Below are 21,285 nucleotides of genomic sequence, written 5' to 3'. Positions count from 1 at the left end.
TCAGTGAATGGGCCCTAGAAAAGTTGGCAGAATCTCCGCTTTTTTATCGACAAATTTTGTTCAGCGATGAGGCTCATTTCTGGTTGAATGGCTACGTAAATAAGCAAAATTGCCGCATTTGGGGTGAAGAGCAACCAGAAGCCGTTCAAGAACTGCCCATGCATCCCGAAAAATGCACTGTTTGGTGTGGTTTGTACGCTGGTGGAATCATTGGACCGTATTTTTTCAAAGATGCTGTTGGACGCAACGTTACGGTGAATGGCGATCGCTATCGTTCGATGCTAACAAACTTTTTGTTGCCAAAAATGGAAGAACTGAACTTGGTTGACATGTGGTTTCAACAAGATGGCGCTACATGCCACACAGCTCGCGATTCTATGGCCATTTTGAGGGAAAACTTCGGAGAACAATTCATCTCAAGAAATGGACCCGTAAGTTGGCCACCAAGATCATGCGATTTAACGCCTTTAGACTATTTTTTGTGGGGCTACGTCAAGTCTAAAGTCTACAGAAATAAGCCAGCAACTATTCCAGCTTTGGAAGACAACATTTCCAAAGAAATTCGGGCTATTCCGGCCGAAATGCCCGAAAAAGTTGCCCAAAATTGGACTTTCCGAATGGACCACCTAAGACGCAGCCGCGGTCAACATTTAAATGAAATTATCTTCAAAAAGTAAATGTCATGAACCAATCTAACGTTTCAAATAAAGAACCGATGAGATTTTGCAAATTTTATGCGCTTTTTTTTTAAAAAAAGTTATCAAGCTCTTAAAAAATCACCCGATACAATACCTCTTGCTATACGCTTCAGAGACATGGACGATGACATCATCTGATGAGTCGGAGTTTCCTAAAGAAAGGTTGTGCGGAAGATTTATTTATATTTATTTGCGGCAAATGTCGCAGCCAACGAAACGACGAGCTGTACGAGATATACAGCGACATTGCTGTAGTTCAGTAAATCAAGACACAACGGCTGAACCTGTGAAGGTATAAGATTCAGTACCCATGGTGGAAGCAGAGTAAGAGGAAGGCCTCCAATCCGTTGGACCTGGTAAGCTGCGTCTGTTAACTCGTCTATAACCGCTATGACAGTAAAGTATAAGAAAAAGAAAACATACTTACGTACATATGCAAATATATTTAGATGATATGATGTGGCTAAATGGAAGGGAGGAGGGTTTTAATTTTTATATATATTTTTTGGGAGCTCATCGTCGTTTACAAATTTTTTATGAATTCATAGATAATATATATTAACTAAAAGGAAGGAGGGTGGGAAGTGAGGTGCTGTTTTAGTTCGGCTTTCTTCTTTAAAATCTGAGAACCAGTTAATTCTCATTATATTAAAGAAAACATTTGGATTAGTTAGACTGTTCGGTTCTCTTACGTATTTATGTACTTATACGGCAAAAGGATTTGCGAAGACTTGAAGATATTTCCACACTTTTGATTTTAGCAAATTGCGCGATTATAAAACATTAAGTGTCTAGTGTCAGAAAAATTTTAGAGGAACACAATAGTAAAACACTTCGTAACATGTTGTAAGGGTGTTAAACCATTAAACTTATACCGTCTTTATATTTGTGCGTACTGATTATAAAATTTGTTTTTGCAGATTATGAAGAGGAATATAAAAAAAAATGGTTGGTTTCACAAGCATCAGACATGAAACTTGAGCCGATCCAATTTTCACATGAGGTTTCGAGTAAAGATATTGGTATCAAAGACATCACAGATATTGCTTTAACAACATTATCATTTCTATCGTTTGGAATGTTTGTTTTACAAATTTTAACGTGCTTAACTGCTGTAAAAATGATTTATTTGAGACCTGAAATTTGTAAATATTTAAACATATAATTATAATTTTAGGAAAAACTTGACGCCAACAGTATTATTTTATTGCAATCAGCCTCCCCAAACGCAGTAATGGACGAAGAGCGCATTGAAGAAATAAGAAGAAGGAAGAGATCACCTATAAACATACTATTAAAGGTAAAAAGCCAACTAAGGAAAACAAACAACAAAGTCGTATATTTAAGCAGAAGTGATTGCTATTAATTATTTTCTTATATTTTATGTACACCGTCATACTCGTAATTTTACGCCCTCCTGCAAATTAAATGTTTAGTGTTTTAAATCATAAGAATTATTATTTAAATAACGGAAATTTTTTATATATACTGTTATCCTCAATAAGGAAAGATGCTAACGGTATTAATCTTGCCACACAGTCAGGCGATGTGCCAAAAGTGTACGGCCATCTCGTTTCAGTTCTAGTAATTAAAATCCTTGTGTTCATCCTTAACCGAAAACTATAACGTGCCATAACTAAGAACTAAATAAAGATATATCGGCACAGAGGATCGCAGTAGAACGGGGCATCTGTGAGCAAACAGTTTTGAAAAAGTGGGTGTGGCCCCGGCCTCTAATAAGTTTAATGTATATATGTATCTTGCAAACTACTAAAGCTACAAAAACCTCGTTTGCTCAGCGCAAATACCTTAAGAACTCCTACCGACTGTGCGAAATTGGTTGAAATCGGAATTATATTATCATTAACTAATTACGCCAGAAACATTAAATTTTACTTCCGAGATTCCCTTAAAGTATGCCGTCTTATGACCAAAAATTGTTCAAATCGAATCGAAATAGTTCAAGCCCTAGGTACCGAATATATGGACCTCAGCACCTACAGTTGAATTTTTACCGAAAGTTTACCGAGTTTTTCAATTGAAATTCAATACTAATCCGAGCCCTCATCTACCTAATTTAAAGAATTTTGAACTTAAAGGTGATCCTGCATATAGTTCAATACTTGAAGTACCTAAATGAAACCCAGGAAACATTTTATTAGTATGTAGCATGATAATAGTTAAAAGATAAAATCGGGTCGATCATACCCCAACTCCCATATACTGCGTATAATGGTTTTCGTTTTTCTATGTAACAAATCTTATGCCGAATTCGTCGGTTAGTGTATGAATTATATAGGAAAATGTATGAATATTTCCCTAGCTTTGATTCATGCAAGTGTTAAGAGTATAAAATGTTCGGTTGCACCCGAACATAGCTTTTTCTTACATTTTGTATCGGGTGATTTTTTAAGAGCTTGATAACTTTTTTAAAAAAAAAAACGCATAAAATTTGCAAAATCTCATCGGTTCTTTATTTGAAACGTTAGACTGGTTCATGACATTTACTTTTTGAAGATAATTTCATTTAAATGTTGACCGCGGCTGCGTCTTAGGTGGTCCATTCGGAAAGTCCAATTTTGGGCAACTTTTTCGAGCATTTCGGCTGAAATAGCCCGAATTTCTTCGGAAATGTTGTCTTCCAAAGCTGGAATAGTTGCTGGCTTATTTCTGTAGACTTTAGACTTGACGTAGCCCCACAAAAAATAGTCTAAAGGCGTTAAATCGCATGATCTTGGTGGCCAACTTACGGGTCCATTTCTTGAGATGAATTGTTCTCCGAAGTTTTCCTGTGTGGCATGTAGCGCCATCTTGTTGAAACCACATGTCAACCAAGTTCAGTTCTTCCATTTTTGGCAACAAAAAGTTTGTTAGCATCGAACGATAGCGATCGCCATTCACCGTAACGTTGCGTCCAACAGCATCTTTGAAAAAATACGGTCCAATGATTCCACCAGCGTACAAACCACACCAAACAGTGCATTTTTCGGGATGCATGGCAGTTGGCCACCAAGATCATGCGATTTAACGCCTTTAGACTATTTTTTGTGGGGCTACGTCAAGTCTAAAGTCTACAGAAATAAGCCAGCAACTATTCCAGCTTTGGAAGACAACATTTCCGAAGAAATTCGGGCTATTCCGGCCGAAATGCTCGAAAAAGTTGCCCAAAATTGACTTTCCGAATGGACCACCCAAGACGCAGCCGCGGTCAACATTTAAATGAAATTATCTTCAAAAAGTAAATGTCATGAACCAATCTAACGTTTCAAATAAAGAACCGATGAGATTTTGCAAATTTTATGCGTTTTTTTTTTAAAAAAAGTTATCAAGCTCTTAAAAAATCACCCGATATATATAACTGTGCCTCGGTTAGTTTTAGGTGATACATACATACAACTATTATAATCTGTAGAAACATGTTGCAAAAACAGTCTGTCTATTTATAACAATATTTGAAGTATTATATATTCAAATTTATTTTTAAATTGCTACAAAATTCGGAAACTGGCAACCCTGCATTTAAAAGAGCAATCTCGTTAAGAGCGGTAACTCGTTTCTACGAAAAAAAATCCTATTTGCGCAAATATTCACTTTAAGGACGGTAGAAGCATTGAAACTCAAAGCAGGGCAACAGCAAATATGTTGTCAATACGGAAGGGCGGCACGTCCACGAAGTGCGGAACACATAGAGCGCGACAGACTGCAAACTACATCTGTCAAATATTAAAATACACACGTTCTTTTGACAGCTGCACGACTACACGACTGCAGGCCGACAGTTGTCGCTCTCGCTAACTTCAACATATTCCTATATTTGCCAACGGCAGTAGGACGACAGTAAAGTTGACAGTAGAATGGAAAATAGAAAGAGGAGGTAGAGTGGTAATGCCACTAATATGTAAAATGTAAAATTATTCACAGCTCTAACAAACTTGAAGTTATTTTACAAATAAAAGCATAAAATAGCTCTATTATAGCTCTGTTATATCACTTGTAATAACAAGTGATAATTTAAAGCAAAAATATTTACCTATTTACTTATTTTTTGCATAAAAAATTTCACTTTGAACAAAATATTAAAATTTCATTGAAGTGAAAGGAATTAGTATGGCCACAACGAAATTGTGTACATGCAAAATGGACAGCTGTGTTGTCTTGTGTACATGCCGGCCATTGTTATGTTGCTGCCTTCTTACGAATGTTCATGTAGTAATATGCACAACGCCATTTTCAGTTCACTGTCGTGCTGCTGCAGTCTGTCGCTGTCATTGTGTTCACCACTTCAAGCATTAACACTCGATTTATTGAAGTTATCGAGCCCTAACCGCCAAAAAGACGTAAGCACCATGATTATCGACTTTTGTTTTTTGATAAAAATCGATAGTTTTCGATCATTCGCATCATCTCACAAAATACCATAGCTATAAAATAAACCGTTATGATTTTACAGCTAAAACAATTTAGACGTATGTACATATTTCGTTTGTTTACATATTTTGTTACAACGAAGTGGTGCTTACGTCTTTTTTCGATTCAACATATTAGTTTTGATTAGCGGCAGAATCGCAAAATATTTTACTTTTTATCAGTGATTGTGCAATATGGAATTGTGTATAATTATACACAATATATATTTATATATATATAATATATTTCGAAAAATTTCATTTTATATTTTGGTGTTGAATGCAGATTGCATTCAAAAATGGTCTTGTTCCATACAGCGATACTGATTCTAATCATTCTTCTGAGCAAAAAACTTATTCACAAACATAATCCGAAAATGATATTGAAGAAGAGACATGTGTGGGCAAAAGAGGTTACAGAAACAAAAGAATATTACCTAAGAGATTACAAAATAAAAAACAACGAGATACTAGTGTTCAGCCGAATCCTTGTATAAATAAAAAGTGTGGAAATATTTGTGATGATAAGTTCACCGAGTCAGATCGGTTAGCAATAAATGAACATTTTTGGGGCTTCGGCAACAAAATTAGACAAAAAGGCTGGCTCCTTTCGTGTATAACGCGGTTATCCGTCCGAAGACGAAGAGATGATAGTAACAGAAGGCAATATACATATAATTATGCCATTAATTATAATGATAATACTATTAAAGTGTGCCAACAGTTTTTGCTGAAAACGCTTCACATATCGGAAAAAAGTTAATATTGGCTAGAAACAATGCGAGTGGTTTGAAAAGTTTTAGTGAGGAAAAAAAAAAATCTACGTCTCATAATAAGTCTGACGAGTCCAAGGTTGCACTTTTAAAATCATTTATTGAACAATTGCCAGCAGTTCCCTCGTATTATAGTCGTAATAAAAGTAACAAGCTGAATCTTCCTCAAGAATTTCGCAATATAAAAGGATTATATGATTGCTATACCAAGCATTTAAATAATATTAATCAGGAGTCGTCATTGTTATCCTTAAGAGTCTTCCGAAATGTTTTTACAAATAGTTTTCATATCGTTTTCACTTGCCTAAAAAAGACAAATTCGTAACTTGTGAAAATTACAAAAACCTGCACAGCGAAACACAAAACCATTTAAAGCAAACTGAAGAATACCAAACACACATAAGAAACAAAGATAAGTGTAAAGAAATCTTTTTAGAGGATCAAAAACAAAGTAAAGGCAATTCGTCCTTCCTATGTTCTAGCTTTGATCTGCAAAAGGTTTTAAATACACCCCATGGAAGAAGCATAACATTATTTTATTCTCGAAAGTATGCATACTATAATGAAAGCATGTATGAAAATGGCACCAGAAATGGTTATTGTTTTTTGTGGAGAGAAGCTGACGGAAAAAGAGGATCTAATGAAATTTCCACTGTGGTCTTTGAGTATTTGAAAATTGTCGACGAAAGAAGAACTCAATCTTCAGTAAGTTTTTACTGTGACAGCTGTGCTGGTCAAAATCGGAATAAAGCTATGCTTTCCACATTAGTATTTTTCCTTACAATTTCGAATTTTATACACAACATAAAAATTACGTATTTGTTACCTGGGCATACTATGATGCCAGTTGACTCTATACACAGCACTATTGAGGCATTTACTCGCGATAAAACTATTTGGGCCCCTAGTGAATGGTATACCATGATTTCAAACGCAAGAACTAATCCCGAAAATTATAAATGCGTTATAATGAATAATTCTGATTTCAAAGATTGGAAAACATTTTCTCAAACTATGTTTCCCACTTCAATTAAAATCTCTTTTCCAAAATTACGTTTAGCTTCGTTAGAAAAAAATAATCCTATCATGAAACTTAAGTACGGATATTTTGGCGATTCCAAAATTGAAGAATACGATCTTAACTACATTGCAAGATCAAGACGAAATAATTCTTTAATAGAAAATGGACCTCTACGTTTATATGATAATTTATTAAAAATTTCTTCAAAAAAATACAAAGATCTAAAAACACTAGGAAGACCTCCACTCCATTGGAAGGACCCAGTGGAGAAGGACCTGACTTCGCTTCCAATATCCAATTGGCGCCACGTAGCGAAAAGAAGAAATGACTTTCGCGCTGTTGTTAACTCGGCTATAATCGCGTTAGCGGTGTCTACGAAAATTAAGAAGAAGAAGAAAAACACTATGTGATAAAAACACAATACCTACAAGATTTCACAGCGAATTTTTAAGTTTAAAATACGATGAAATTATTAAAGATGTTCTACCTGAAACTGATCAAGAAGACAAATCGTATTTTCTAGAAAGCCAATTATTTTTAAAACTATTCAATTAAAGTTTAAAAACTATTATTATTTATATAAGTTTGCAGTTAAAATTAATTCTGTACTCTAAAGTATTTTTCATATTAATTTTATTTTTTTATTGACACTAATGAATTTAAGGTTAATTTTTGTACACGAAAAAATTTGAAAAATTAAAAACAGAACAAAGTTTTTTTACTAATATCATTGGGCGTAACCGCCAAAACATAAATTAGTAGCTATCCAGCATGACAGCAAAAAAGACGTAAGCGACATTAATACCCGTTATCTTGGAAATATATGAAAAAAATAAATATAATGTATAGTTAGGAAATAGCAGTGCATACATACTCAATTCCACTGCACTACTTCTTCCTGAACCAAATATTTAAAAAAAAATCTTCCCCTGCATAATTTGTTTTTTGGCGCTTACGTCTTTTTGGCGGTTAGGGCTCGTTATACTTCTTATACGAGTTCGAAAAAGGTTGCGATAGATTCAAGTTGCGCAACCTTGCTCAATATGAATCTACGCAACCTTGTCTGCGAAGATGTTCGAGCTGCAAGCGAGGCGGTGGCAATCGGCGATCGTTTGTTCGTTTCTTTCGGCACAGCTCGGCTTTTCTACCAACAACACAATGTTGCCATGCTTATGCTGTTGTTGCTTTTGTAGAACAAGTTTCAATTTTTGGTTGGTGACATATTCAATTAAAAATAAATTCTGTTGGAATTCGAACCTATGTGCTCGTCGTAACTTTTCAAGCGCTTACCACCAACACCACCATTGACACTTGTATTGCGTTGTCCTAATTATGGTTTGGTTATGCATGAAAGAAATATACAATGGATCGCCGATTGTTGGTGACATATTCATATGTGTACGCATATGTGTGTTTGTATGCTTGTGCATTATTTGTTTGGCAATGTATGCAAATATATGTACATATAAGTATATATGAATGTATGAACATGCAAGTCAATGCGCGCACATGTAATAAGTATATAGATAAGTGATGAAAATACATATGATTTCAATTTCTGAACGCGTACATGCGTATACATACACTCATATGAGCATGTGCAGATACACAAGATAGGATAGAAGATGTATGCCTTTTAACATCGTATACTATACAAATAAATATTTTTCTAATAGAAATTAAATTTATCACAGCAATATACATAATATACATATGTATACATAATATTGCTGTGATAAATTTAATTTCTATTAGTAAGAAAAATATTTATTTGTATAGTACACGATGTTAAAAGCAAAAAATTAAAAATTTATTCTGTCGAGATTCAAACCTGAGACCTGTGGTATCATCTTGACTTTCCAAGCGCTTAGCACCAACACCACCATTGACACTTAGGTTGCGCTGACTTAAGTATGGTTTGGTTATGCATGTACATAACAGGGCATCTCGACAGGATAAAATCTATGTCTTGCGAACTGTCAAATCTATTGCTATTGCCATTGCCAAATCTGTATGTGGGCATTTGTTATCATAAGATAATCATTTGCGCAAAGGCGTAGGATAGGTAGGTTCAAGCTGATGTAGCGCATGCTTTGAGCTCTTGAAAAATCTATTTTATCATTTGCGAAGGTAGCATTTGGGTAGGTAGTTGATGTAGCGCATGTTTTGAGCCCATGAACTGTTTAAATCTTTTATGTGGAAAATAAAAAAGGATAAAGATCATTTTGTTTACAAATGTATTTCTGGGAAAAATGAAAAAATAACAAAGGATAAAGATCCTTTTTTTTACAAATGTATATTTCTGGGAAAAATAATATAATAAGAAAAAAATCCTTTTTTACAAACGTATTTCTGGGAAAAATAAGAATTCACATTTTTGGACTAATATGACATAATTGTGGCATACATTTTATATACCAATTAAAATAATAAATTTAAAATGAGCAATCATATTTTGATTTTCGCTATTATAAGTTTATGAAATTTAAGATTTCGCTTATTCCCAAACCAATTTGCATAATTTTTCTGTAAATTAACAATACTAAAATAAATAATAATTTTTTGAAAAAGTATTATTTTGAAAATGTACTTTATTTTTATAATATAACACAACCGTCTTAATACTCGCTCTTCTAATTTTCATATTACCGAAATGAAAATGTCGTAGGCATATGTGCAAATGGGATATGTTGCATCTTCGAAATTTTCATAGAAATGAAAACTGCGCTGTCAAACTGCTGAAGTGACAGCTTATAGCTTACGATATATGGCATACGATATATTGTAAGATATAAGCAATGTGGAGTCTCCACAGGCAAAAGGCACGGCAATACAGTTCGCAAGACATAGATTTTATCCTGTTGAGATGCCCCGTAAGAAACATACGATGGTTCTAATAATTTTGTTTAAGTATAGAAATATGCTTTTGTAGATCATTTGCTTTCGCAAATATACAGACAAATGTGCAAACGACATAATATATGTATGTATGATTGTTTCGCATTTTGCTTCTACGCCGGTCAAATTTCTATACAAAAATCGCCTGAAATGTGTGAGAAAATAAAAAATGGACAACTAGGGCAAATAATTTTTAAAAAATTTATTGACAATTAAATATAAATGAAAATACATGTAAATTTACTTAAATTTATTGAAATTTCGTTTCGCATTTTTCGGCACTTTCAAATTAATTAATGTAAGTAAAATTCACGACTTAACCCACACACGTCTTATTCGCGCAAAATTTCCAACTTTATGAAAATTGGCGCAATTATTGACACTTCAATTTTATGTAAAGTTTAAAACATGTTTACATATGAATATATAATATATTTGATTTTGGCGCAATTATTGACACTTGTCTTAATATACAAAATTGAGCCAAAACGAAACAATGAAATAAATACATAATTACTTTTCCATGTCAATATGGAAATGACGACGGCAAAACGCAAAGGCATATATTGCACATATGTACATACATACATACAAGCGATTTCTTGGTTGAAAGCAAACATTGAAGCATGAGAAATTGAAATGCCGACGGCAAAACGAAAATGCTTACATTCGTACATTGCGTATGAATCATGAAAATATCATCATAATGTTTAGGTAAATCTTTTATATATTTAAAATGAGTTATATAAAATAAGATCACATATTCAATTAAAAATAAATTCTGTTGGGAGTCGAACCTACGCACCTCCTACGTGCTCGTCGTAACTTTTGAAGCGCTTACCATCTAGACCAACATTGACACTTCAATTGCGTTGTCCTAATTATGGTTTGGCTATGCATGAAAGAAATATACAATGGATCGCCGATTGTTACCTCTTTCCTTGCTGCTGCTGCGCATATGTACATATGTTTGTGTGCTTGTTCATTATTGAAGTTATACTGCTTTTTCTTTCCTTTGTCTTTCATTTCTGCGAATTCTCAACTATTTTATGTGACCTTTTGTTGAAATACCCTGCGTTGGCCGTTGAAAAATTAAGGCTATACTTTACAGGATTATTTCTGTAGTTAGTCTTCATTTACATTTTTTGGAAATCGACCTGCGATGACGAGGTATATGGTTTTATCTGACAGCGTGAGGTTTAAGAAGTTCATTTCTAATTTTTTCTTGTGGCATATTAGAAATGATGTTTCTTCGAAAATCGTCGCTTACAACGGATAAAACGACTTCTGAGTGGTGATTTTAATGAATAAATTCCTTTTGGTTGAAATGCTCTGCGTTGGCCGTTGAAAAGTTAAGACTATACTTCTCAGGATCATTCATTCCTTTCATTTCTTAAAAGAAATTAATGACCTTTAGAAATATGCATATTTGCATTATTTCGTTGTCATTTCCATATTCGTAGCAATGGAATTTCGATGGCATAAGTAAAGTAATGGCCGCCGATTGTCACCCCTAGCCGCTGTAGCAGCTTCGCCTACAAACATGTGTAAATATGTATGTATGTATATATATGATCGTGAAAACATATCGACGTAGATTTTTGCGAGAAGCACCAGAAACTTGTACAATTTATGATTTTTAGCTTCTGCCATCGTCGCGAAAAGACGACTTGTTGGCAAAGGCATGCTCGGGGAGATAATAAATTATAATAAATTTATAAAATGTGAATTTAAGTTTTCTAGTTTTCTTTCATACAAAATAATATGCATTTCTTGGAATATCACTAAGAAGTATAACTTCATCCGCGCGTAGGGACTCCACGCACCTTTTTTTTAAAAGACAGCATGTTTGTATACAAATGAGTTATCTGGGAGCATCCAAATAAACTTTAGTATGCATATATAGTACATATGTTTATTTTGCTTGCATTCGCACGTCAACCACTCTGACTAGTACATTCTTTCCTAGAACAGCACCTTTAATACGACCAACTAGCTATCGTTGTGTGTCTACACTGTCCTCATGGACGAAAACCATTGCGCCTTTAACGACAATCCCATGGTCAGTATTCCACTTTATTTTCTCTTGAAGTTCATTTATGTAGTCGTGTAACCAACGCTTCCAATTGTTTCTTAGCGGTCATTTGATTCCATTTGAATGACGTTGTTCCACTGGCTCCGGAAGAGCCTTTAACACTACCAGCTAAGAAGAGACCAGGAGTCAAAGCTTCGTGGCCGCTGGGGTCAGAACAAATAAATCCGAGAATTAGAACTGCTTCTACATATTTCTGCCAATGCTGTAGTGAGTTTTACATACGTTAATTTGGTATTCATGTCCTTTGGCATACGAGTATTTAACTGCAGTATTTCAAATGCCATCAAAATGAGGGCCCTAGGAGAGATAAAATGAAAAGTAATAATAACTTTGATATCCGTCTTGAAAAGAAACGATTTAAAATCAGTAAGTTTTCTGCAAAATAAGTTGCGTTATCCCGGAAGATATATAATGGAAGACCTCTTCTTCCAATTATGGGCGTGTTGGTGTTAAGCGCTGTATAGGAAGATTACCCATTATACATATGTTGAAGAAATTTGGATTTGTAACGAAAGCAATGAATACATGAACGGACGATCTACTGAGGTTACTGGAATCGATGATTCAAAAAATTAATGTCATTTAGCGATATCCGCGTAGTAGTGCATTCGGTTTCAACATCCAGTGTTGAGTGATATACAAGGTTCCTCCAATTTTGAGGTGGACAGTACTTGTATATGCCTAGGCTCTCTCATATTCATTTATTAAGGTTAAGCACTGTTTCCTAAGTTTAGGTAAATGTTAAATTGTCGCTATGCTGTATGATATGATTCACCCAAGCAGGAAGAATCATTCTTGAGTGAGATGTTCATCGAAATACGGTGTCATTACTTATCATATCCATCCAAATAGCATTTTTTTAAATCGTAAAATTTTAACCAAATTTTCTTTGCGCTACAAAAAGTAAACTAAGGAAGCTCTCCATTCATAAAAGTAAGAAAATCTTCTCTGGTTTATTGAATTGATCATCAGGGAATTCAATGTGTGGTGGAACATGTCACGCAGATGTATATATCGAAAGTAATTCCAAACATGTCGCTTAAGAATTAATATTTGTAGAAGTTTTGTTGGGGCACGGCAAGGTTAGTTATTTTTTTCGTGCAGAATTTCAACAACACAATAGTTTTTCAACATTTCCTGATAGTTTCGTGCTCCGAAAAATTTTTTTTAGTCATTATGCCGCGGTACTATCCCAAACAAGAGAAAATTGTTGATTTTGACAACATTTTGGAGGCGATCAAGTCGGTGAAAATACATCACAACAGCGTTCGACAACCTGCGACGGCACACAAAATTCCGAGGAACAACCCTTGCGTTATATTGCAGCATTTGATCGTGCGAGCATCGACGTTACTACTGCCAATGCCGATGTAATGAAGAATTTGCTGGCTGAAAGCACGACGATGGGCACAAAAACAGTGAGTTCTGCTGGTTTCTTTCTTTTTCTTTCATCGAATAATAAATAATTTTTTTTTATTTCAGATCTTCAACATCGAACAAGAGAAGGCGCTGATAAGCTACATTCTCCAGGCCAGCGACATCAACTATGGAATTAGTTTGATGGAGCTTCAGTAAGCTCGCGTATGAATTTGCTCGGAAAGTTGGCGCGTCGTATCCGGATCCATGGAACGACAATCAACAGGCGAGTAAGGATTGGCAGTTGGCGTTCATGAATCGCCACCAGAGCAAGTAAGCCAGAGCCGTGCGAAGCGATTCAACAAAGAGAATGTCGATGCATTCTTTGCCAACCTTGCATCCGTTCTCGGTAAGACGCCGTTTGAACATCACCGAATATGGAACATGGATGAAACCGGGTACCCGACCGTGCCAACCAGACCTGTCAAAACCATCGCGCGAGTTACGTCAGAGACTCCACCCATTGTATCAGTACAATCCACTGCAAGCTATTTTAAATATAAAATTTGATATTCCGTTCGATTAGCTTCTTTAATGTATAAAATGATTATTAAGCAATATATCGCAAAACGACCACAGTAGTTGTTATTTTTTATTTACATTTGCTTTGTCGCAACTTTGTCGAAATTGATATCGCATTCTATTGCTTATTGTTTTTTGCCACAACAATGTTACAAATCAACATATGTTGTAACATTGTTGCTGCCATTATTTTATTGATTACAAACAAATTAAAAGTGGTTGAACTCCGAAATTATTTTGATGTTTACGTTAAAATTTATGAATGAGTGAGCTAAGCAAAATCTTTGTATAAAAGCCATGTATTTCAATATTATATTATTATTCAATAAAGTAATAATCAAGCAACCACAACTCAAGTTTCTTTGCGCAAAGGACAAAAGCAGGTCGGCTCATCAACATCTGCCGAAAAAGGCACCAATGTGTCTTTGGCTTTGGCCGTCAGCGCTAGTGGCCAGTCTATACCGCCATTCTTCCTCTTTCCCCGAGTCAACATGAAAGAGATTTTTATGACTCATGCGAGTCATGGCGCTGTTGGTGTTGCGAACGGTTCTGGTTACATGAACCCTGACGTATTCCCTCAATTCATGCGTCCTTTCATCAAGCACACCGGTGCTAATGCCGATTCGCCAACCATGTTGCTGCTGGACAACCACGGTTCGCATTTATCGATCGAGGCGATAGATTTGGCGTTGGATCATGGCATCACGTTGCTGTCTTTTCCGCCGAAATGCACGCACAAAATGCAGCCGCTATATGTTGCGGTATTTGCACCATTTAAAGGCATGATGACCGTGAAGCATGATGCATGGAAAAAATCCAACATTGGTGTCACTTTCGATCTGCATCATGTGCCGCTCCTTGTCGATCAGTGCCTCGATGTTATGTTAACGCCGAAAACCATCAAATCCGGCTTCCGAACAACTGGCATCTACCCGTTCAACCCGCAAATTTTCCCCTGAAGTTGACTTTGTCGCTTCGGAACTGAGCGGCGAAAATTTGTTCGGTGACGAAGAGAAAGACGCCGACAATCAACGTCGAGTTCTTGCCTCTGGTGATGCCATTGTGACTGCTGCGAATGAGGAGGTGGTCAACGTCGGAGGCATCGACAAGTGCCCCAGCTTCAACAAGTGGTGCTGCATCATCGTCGTTGTCTCTTGTTTCGGCTCCACAGCTCCGTGATGCATTGAAATCGGTTGGCCCGTTGAAATGGGCACACCTGCGCCGAAATCAAAACGTGGCCGCAAGACAATGGAGTCAACGATTTTGACATCGCCTGAGGTTGTCGCAGATCTGCGTGACAAGGCCGAAAAAAAGCGGCAAAAATTGACGAAGGCAGCCGATGAACCAGCAGCCAAGAAGCAAAAAGGCCATGGCAAATCGAAGACGCCACGGAAGAGAAGCCCGTCTCCGACCGAAACCGACATCGAAGAGGACTTCGATTTTTGCACGATTTGCAAGAAAAAGATGCCGAAACACGAGAATCGTCAAAACACGGCCCATTGCATCGTTTGTGATCGAGGAGTTCACTTGAAATGTGCCGGACCGAACCCGAACACTTACACCTGCATCCACTGCGAGTCAGAATAATTTTTTTCGCCAATTCCTATTTTTCTTATTATCTATGAATCTCTCTTTCATTTCCATTGATAAATAAACGTTTTTCATTGGTAACAATCATGTTTTAATCGACATTCCCCACCTTTTTTCAAAATCGCAAAATCAGGTTTTTTGCGCCAATGGATATAACTTTTAAATTTTTGTAGAATTTTATCAAACCAATGTTATCAAAAGGAAGGTTACGATTCGCACCACAAATCCATGCTTTGGAATTTTCACAAAAAATAACTTTTGTGTGACTTTTTAACCGAAATTCCCCACCTTCCCCTACTGTGTTGTTTTGACGATGGAAGATTTTGCAAATCCTGCATGTCAGCAAATGCCAATTCGCTCATCTTCTAGAAATATTTTCTGATGATATTAACTTTAATAATTCAAGTTTACAAATAGCAATATATTTGCAACTCGCAATCGTATGCTCCGATTAGGTTCATCGGGTGAAAATGCTTCTGTCCGTAAAATCGCTAGAACTTTTGGCGTGGGAGATGGAGGTAGATTGACCAATATCACTAAAAGATTTTTTCAGCAATGTTGAATAAACTAACCCAATTCATTTATTTGCCTGGAGCGGCAGAGTGCCGGGAACTTGTTTTCCAAACATTCTGCGAATTACCATATTGCATTGGTTACATTGACGGTAGTGAGATTGAACTATCCGAAAAGCTGAATAAAAATCATAAAGTGTATTTTTCTCGGCAACGAATATACTCTATCAAATTGGAAGTAGTGTGTGAACACAAGTTACGGATATTACATGCAGAAGTAAAATATTCCGGAAGCTACCACGATTCTAAAGTGTTGAGAAATCTCATATTGGAAGAAACACAACAGGCTTATTTAGTGGAGAAGAGTGGATTGAAGGTGACTCTGCCTATAAGTTGACAAAACATTTGATAACACCCTACTGAAGCAATTCTTCTTTAGCAGACTCTCAAAGGCAAGCTAAATTAAACAAAGTACATAGCCATATCGTGTTAGAGCATAAAATTGTTTCGGGATCCTTAAAGAAAAGTTGTGTAATTTGAAACAAATCCGGGTAAAAATAAAAGAAAGAGAGTCAAACATCTTTTAATAAACAGATACTTGTCTGCTGTGTGCTACATAACATACTCTTGAAAGGGCGCGATTCTTCACACTTTAAAAGGCAAAGTGTCGAAGCCCACGAATGCCAATATGATGGATGTGCTAAGGTTGCGCCTACAACCGAACTAAAAAAAAACAATTTAATTTTTAATAAAAACTCATATTTTTGTTTTAATATAAAACAAGTAATTGAAAATTATTTATTTGTTTATTTTAAGTGTTTATTGGTTATTATATTATATTATATTATTATTTTTATATTTAGTTTATATCTCAAACTTTCGGATTTTTGTTTTGCTCCAACTCCATTCTCTTAAGTTGGAAATCGTATTCAATTTTTTTTCTCAATTTCGTTTTTGTTTATTTCTACTTCTTTCATCCAATTAAATTTACCGATTTCAAGTTGAAGCTGTTTCTCTCTGAAGCTCATTCGTTCAAATTCTAATGGCGTGATGCTGTTTGGGCTTCACTTTTTCCGCAAACGGGCTGTCAGCAGATGAGCCAGATGCCAATTCTTCTTGCGCTTCGGGGTCTTCCAAATCACCCACATTTAGCACAGACTCGAGTTCCACTACGGATGAATTACAAACTGTCAAATAATCAGTGTTACCATACTAAAATATTTTACAAACTAACAAAAAAGAATATAAAGAAACATTATACCCTAAATAAAGGAAACATAAACCGAAGGCCAACCACGCAAAACGGAGTTCTACGCAAAAAAAATTTGATACACCCCGTTGTTGGACCGACCAGGGTTATTTTTTTTATAGGTTGTTGATTCTCGTATTTGGGGTATAATCTGTTTACTTAATTTCTTTTAGTTATTTTACAAATGATGTCGATAAGGTAACACTGATTATTTGATAGTTTGTAGCAAGAATGATAGAATATAAGATTACGACACTAGTTTACCGTTAGTTTTTTTCGGTTTAGCTCGTGACAATTCTTACAAAAACAAATACATTGTGCAACAATTTCGTGACGTAACAGTTTTGCGTTGAGAAGAACAAGCATAGAAATGCATACAAATTGTAAACAGAAAAGTAAACACTTTTGGAAATTCCCAAAATAATATTAATTCATTCGTCTTTGCAGGAAAAATTTCAGTGGAATGTTTAGAATATTGTTGCGTGAAAAGATATAAGTAGTTTTAGGCACATCCACAATAAATAGAGTAGCATGTGTGGAAATTGTTCAAATGAAGAAAACCAGTGAAAGTGTACTGTTGTATTTAGTTAAATTTCTAAGCATAAATATATTATTTTTTTAAAATGAAATGTGCAGTGGCTTGTTGTAATAATTATTATGCAATTCAAATATCATAAACACAATTGATTCACTTTATTTGGAATTAGTTGACGATAGGTTAAAAATATGTTACAAATATATCTTCAGTATAATTTCACAATTCTTTTATCATAATTTCATACATCTGATACATCTGAACTTATAATATATGTATATATTTATATACAACACAAGAAATGTCTTCTCCATTTGAATCACAATAAACAATTTTATTATCAATAGACCCATCCTCCCTGGTCATGTGTAGCAGTTCACGCAAGTGAGGAAAGTTCTCTGATCGCCATTCACTTGGGAATGGCCAGAAACGATTCTTTTACATTTGACTCAAGCAGCTCACGACTTCCGGTCTTTGACCAAGTATCCTCTGGGTAGCCTAAGAACATCCGTTCGAAGGTGAGCTAAAGTGAGAAGGCGAAACACCCCTGCATAGGGTTGTGCGCTGGGTTTGGGACCCGCCACGTAAAAAGCTCACCCCAATGAAAAACCAACAGCAGCCTCGGATGAGAGACCCCCCTTTTGATGACGACCATGGCACTATAGTGGCCATATAAAGGAGCGCAAGTTTGGTGTGGGATTCGTGGTGGGAGAGAGACTCCGTCGCCGAGTACTATCATTCACTCCGGTGAATGAACGTCTAGCCACAATCCGCATCAAAGCTGATCTGCGCCCACGCTCCGACGGATGAGAAGGACGATGTGACCAAAGATGCCTTTTATGAGTGCTTGAAACGCACTTATGAGAGATGCCCCCGCCACGATGTCAAAATCGTGCTTGGCGACTTCAACGCCAGGGTGGGCAAAGAAGGTATCTTTGGCACTACGGTCGGTAAATTCAGCCTCCACGAGGAAACATCCCCAAATGGGTTGAGGCTGATCGACTTCGCCGGGGCCCGAAATATGGTTATCTGTAGTACTAGATTCCAGCACAAAAATTCATCAAGCTACCTGGCTGTCTCCGGATCGAAAAACTACCAACCAGATCGATCATGTTGTGATAGACGGAAGACACGTCTCCAGTGTTTTAGATGTGCGTGCGCTCCGAGGTCCTAACATCGACTCGGACCACTATCTTGTTGCAGCCAAGATTCGCACCCGCCTCTGTGCAGCAAAAAACGCACGCCAACAAACACAAGGAAGGTTCGACGTCGAAAAGCTGCAATCGCAACAGACTGCCGAACGATTTTCTACTCGGCTTGCACTCCTGCTCTCTGAGAGCACTCATCAACAACTCGGTATAAGGGAACTGTGGGACGGCATTTCAAACTCCTTACGTACAGCTGCATCCGAAACCCTTGGTTTTCGGAAAGTGCAAAAGAACCACTGGTACGACGAGGATTGCCGCGCCGCAGCGGAGAGAAAACAGGCTGCCTACCTCGCAACGTTACGATCGACCACAACACGTGCGGGATGGGATAGATACCGAGAATTGAAGAAGGAAGCGAGACGCATCTGCAGACAGAAAAAGAAAGAGGCCGAAATGCGTGAGTATGAAGAGCTTGATAAGCTGGCCGACAGGGGTAATGCTCGAAAATTCTACGAAAAAATGCGGCGGCTTACAGAAGGTTTCAAGACCGGAGCATACTCTTGTAGAACCCCCAAAGGTGATCTAGTCACTGATGCCCAGAGTATACTTAAATTATAGAGGGAACACTTCTCCAGCCTGCTGAATGGCAGTGAACGCACTACGCCAGGAGAAGGCGAACCCGATTCCCCAATAGATGACGATGGAGCAGACATTCCATTACCCGACCATGAAGAAGTTCGAATAGCAATTACCCGCCTGAAAAACAACGAATCGGCGGGGGCCGATGGATTACCGGCCGAGCTATTCAAACACGGCGGCGAAGAACTGATAAGGAGCATGCATCACATATAAGGTTCTATCGAGCGTATTGTGTGAAAGATTAAAGCCCACCGTCAACAAACTGATTGGACCTTATCAGTGTGGCTTCAGACCTGGAAAATCAACAACCGACCAGATATTCACCATGCGCCAAATCTTGGAAAAGACCCGTGAAAGGAGAATCGACACACACCACCTCTTCGTCGATTTCAAAGCTGCTTTCGACAGCACGAAAAGGAGCTGCCTTTATGCCGCGATGTCTGAATTTGGTATCCCCGCAAAACTAATACGGCTGTGTAAACTGACGTTGAGCAACACCTAAAGCTCCGTCAGGATCGGTAAGGACCTCTCCGAGCCGTTCGATACCAAACGAGGTTTCAGACAAGGCGACTCCCTATCGTGCGACTTCTTCAACCTGCTTCTGGAGAAAATAGTACGAGCTGCAGAACTAAACAGAGAAGGTACCATCTTCTATAAGAGTGTACAGCTGCTGGCGTCTGCCGACGATATTGATATCATCGGCCTCAACACCCGCGCCGTTAGTTCTGCTTTCTCCAGGCTGGACAAGGAAGCACAGAAAATGGGTCTGGCAGTGAACGAGGGCATTGACATAGTTCAGCGAATTAAAAGACAGCGGCTACGCTGGCTAGGTCATGTTGTCCGAATGGACGAAAACACTCCAGCTCTGAAAGTATTCGACGCTGTACCCGCCGGGGGAAGCAGAGGAAGAGGAAGACCTCCACTCCGTTGGAAGGACCAAGTGGAGAAGGACCTGGCTACGCTTGGAATATCCAATTGGCGCCACGGCGAAAAGGAGAAACGACTGGCGCGCTGTTGTTAACTCGGATATAATCGCGTAAGCGGTGTCTACGCCAATTAAGAAGAAGAAGAAGACCGATATATTTCTTTAGAAATGATTCAAATCTTTTCACTCAACAATATTCAATCGCTTCACTAAAACTTTTCATTAAAATCGAAAGAATTAATAATATTTTGCAAAAGTGTTTACTTTTCTGTTTACAATTTGCAAGCCATTTGACAGTTTTTCACTCTTGTTCTTCTCAACACCGAACTATGTCGTTTCGTAATGGCGGTCGTCGTAATCTTGTATTCTATCATTCTTGGTTTGTAGCTCTTTGGTTATTTTCAAGTAAATAAATTTTAACAATAAGTTAAAAATTGAATTAAAACTGTTTTTCTAATATATAATTTAAAATGAATGTTTACAAACGAATTAGTGAAGTGCTAGTGGATATAAAAGTGAAAAATATAAGTGCAAAATTAATTTTATATATAGAAAATATATAATTAAAATATTGCAAATTTTCAACTTTAAACGCAAATATCTCGAAAACTATAAGCTTCCTATATATATCCTTGATCAGGATAGTCTCCTCTATCCGACCATATCCTCTTTATCCCCGAAATCCTGGGACGGTATACTAAATTCTTCCCTTTTGCCATACCGCATTTTGTTGCTGTTTACTTAATCAGATAACCACATAACTCGACAACCACCTTATCGAGAGCATCCTAACTGCAAGCTTTTATTCCGTTATATTAATTGAAAGAATCAAATGCGAAGTAGGCATGGTTGCAACCA

At 36.9% G+C, this 21,285-nt stretch overlaps 1 protein-coding gene and 1 pseudogene across 1 annotated transcript in view; both read left to right on the top strand.

The window, feature by feature from the left end:
• Positions 1-1,624: 1,624 nt before the first annotated feature.
• Positions 1,625-21,285, top strand: part of LOC120780349 — a 209,681-nt gene continuing 190,020 nt past the window's right edge. Inside the window, exons 1-2 of the mRNA XM_040112641.1 lie at positions 1,625-1,812; positions 1,876-1,998. Coding sequence (XP_039968575.1) covers positions 1,669-1,812; positions 1,876-1,998 — 267 coding nt within the window. The 5' untranslated portion in view covers positions 1,625-1,668. The remainder of the gene's footprint in view (positions 1,813-1,875; positions 1,999-21,285) is intronic.
• Positions 10,891-11,092, top strand: LOC120781041 (annotated as a pseudogene).

This window comes from Bactrocera tryoni, unplaced genomic scaffold, assembly GCF_016617805.1.
Source record: "Bactrocera tryoni isolate S06 unplaced genomic scaffold, CSIRO_BtryS06_freeze2 scaffold_25, whole genome shotgun sequence".
NCBI lineage: Eukaryota > Metazoa > Arthropoda > Insecta > Diptera > Tephritidae > Bactrocera > Bactrocera tryoni.
Note: the sequence above shows the minus strand (reverse complement) of the source record. Positions and strands in the feature narration are given on the sequence as shown.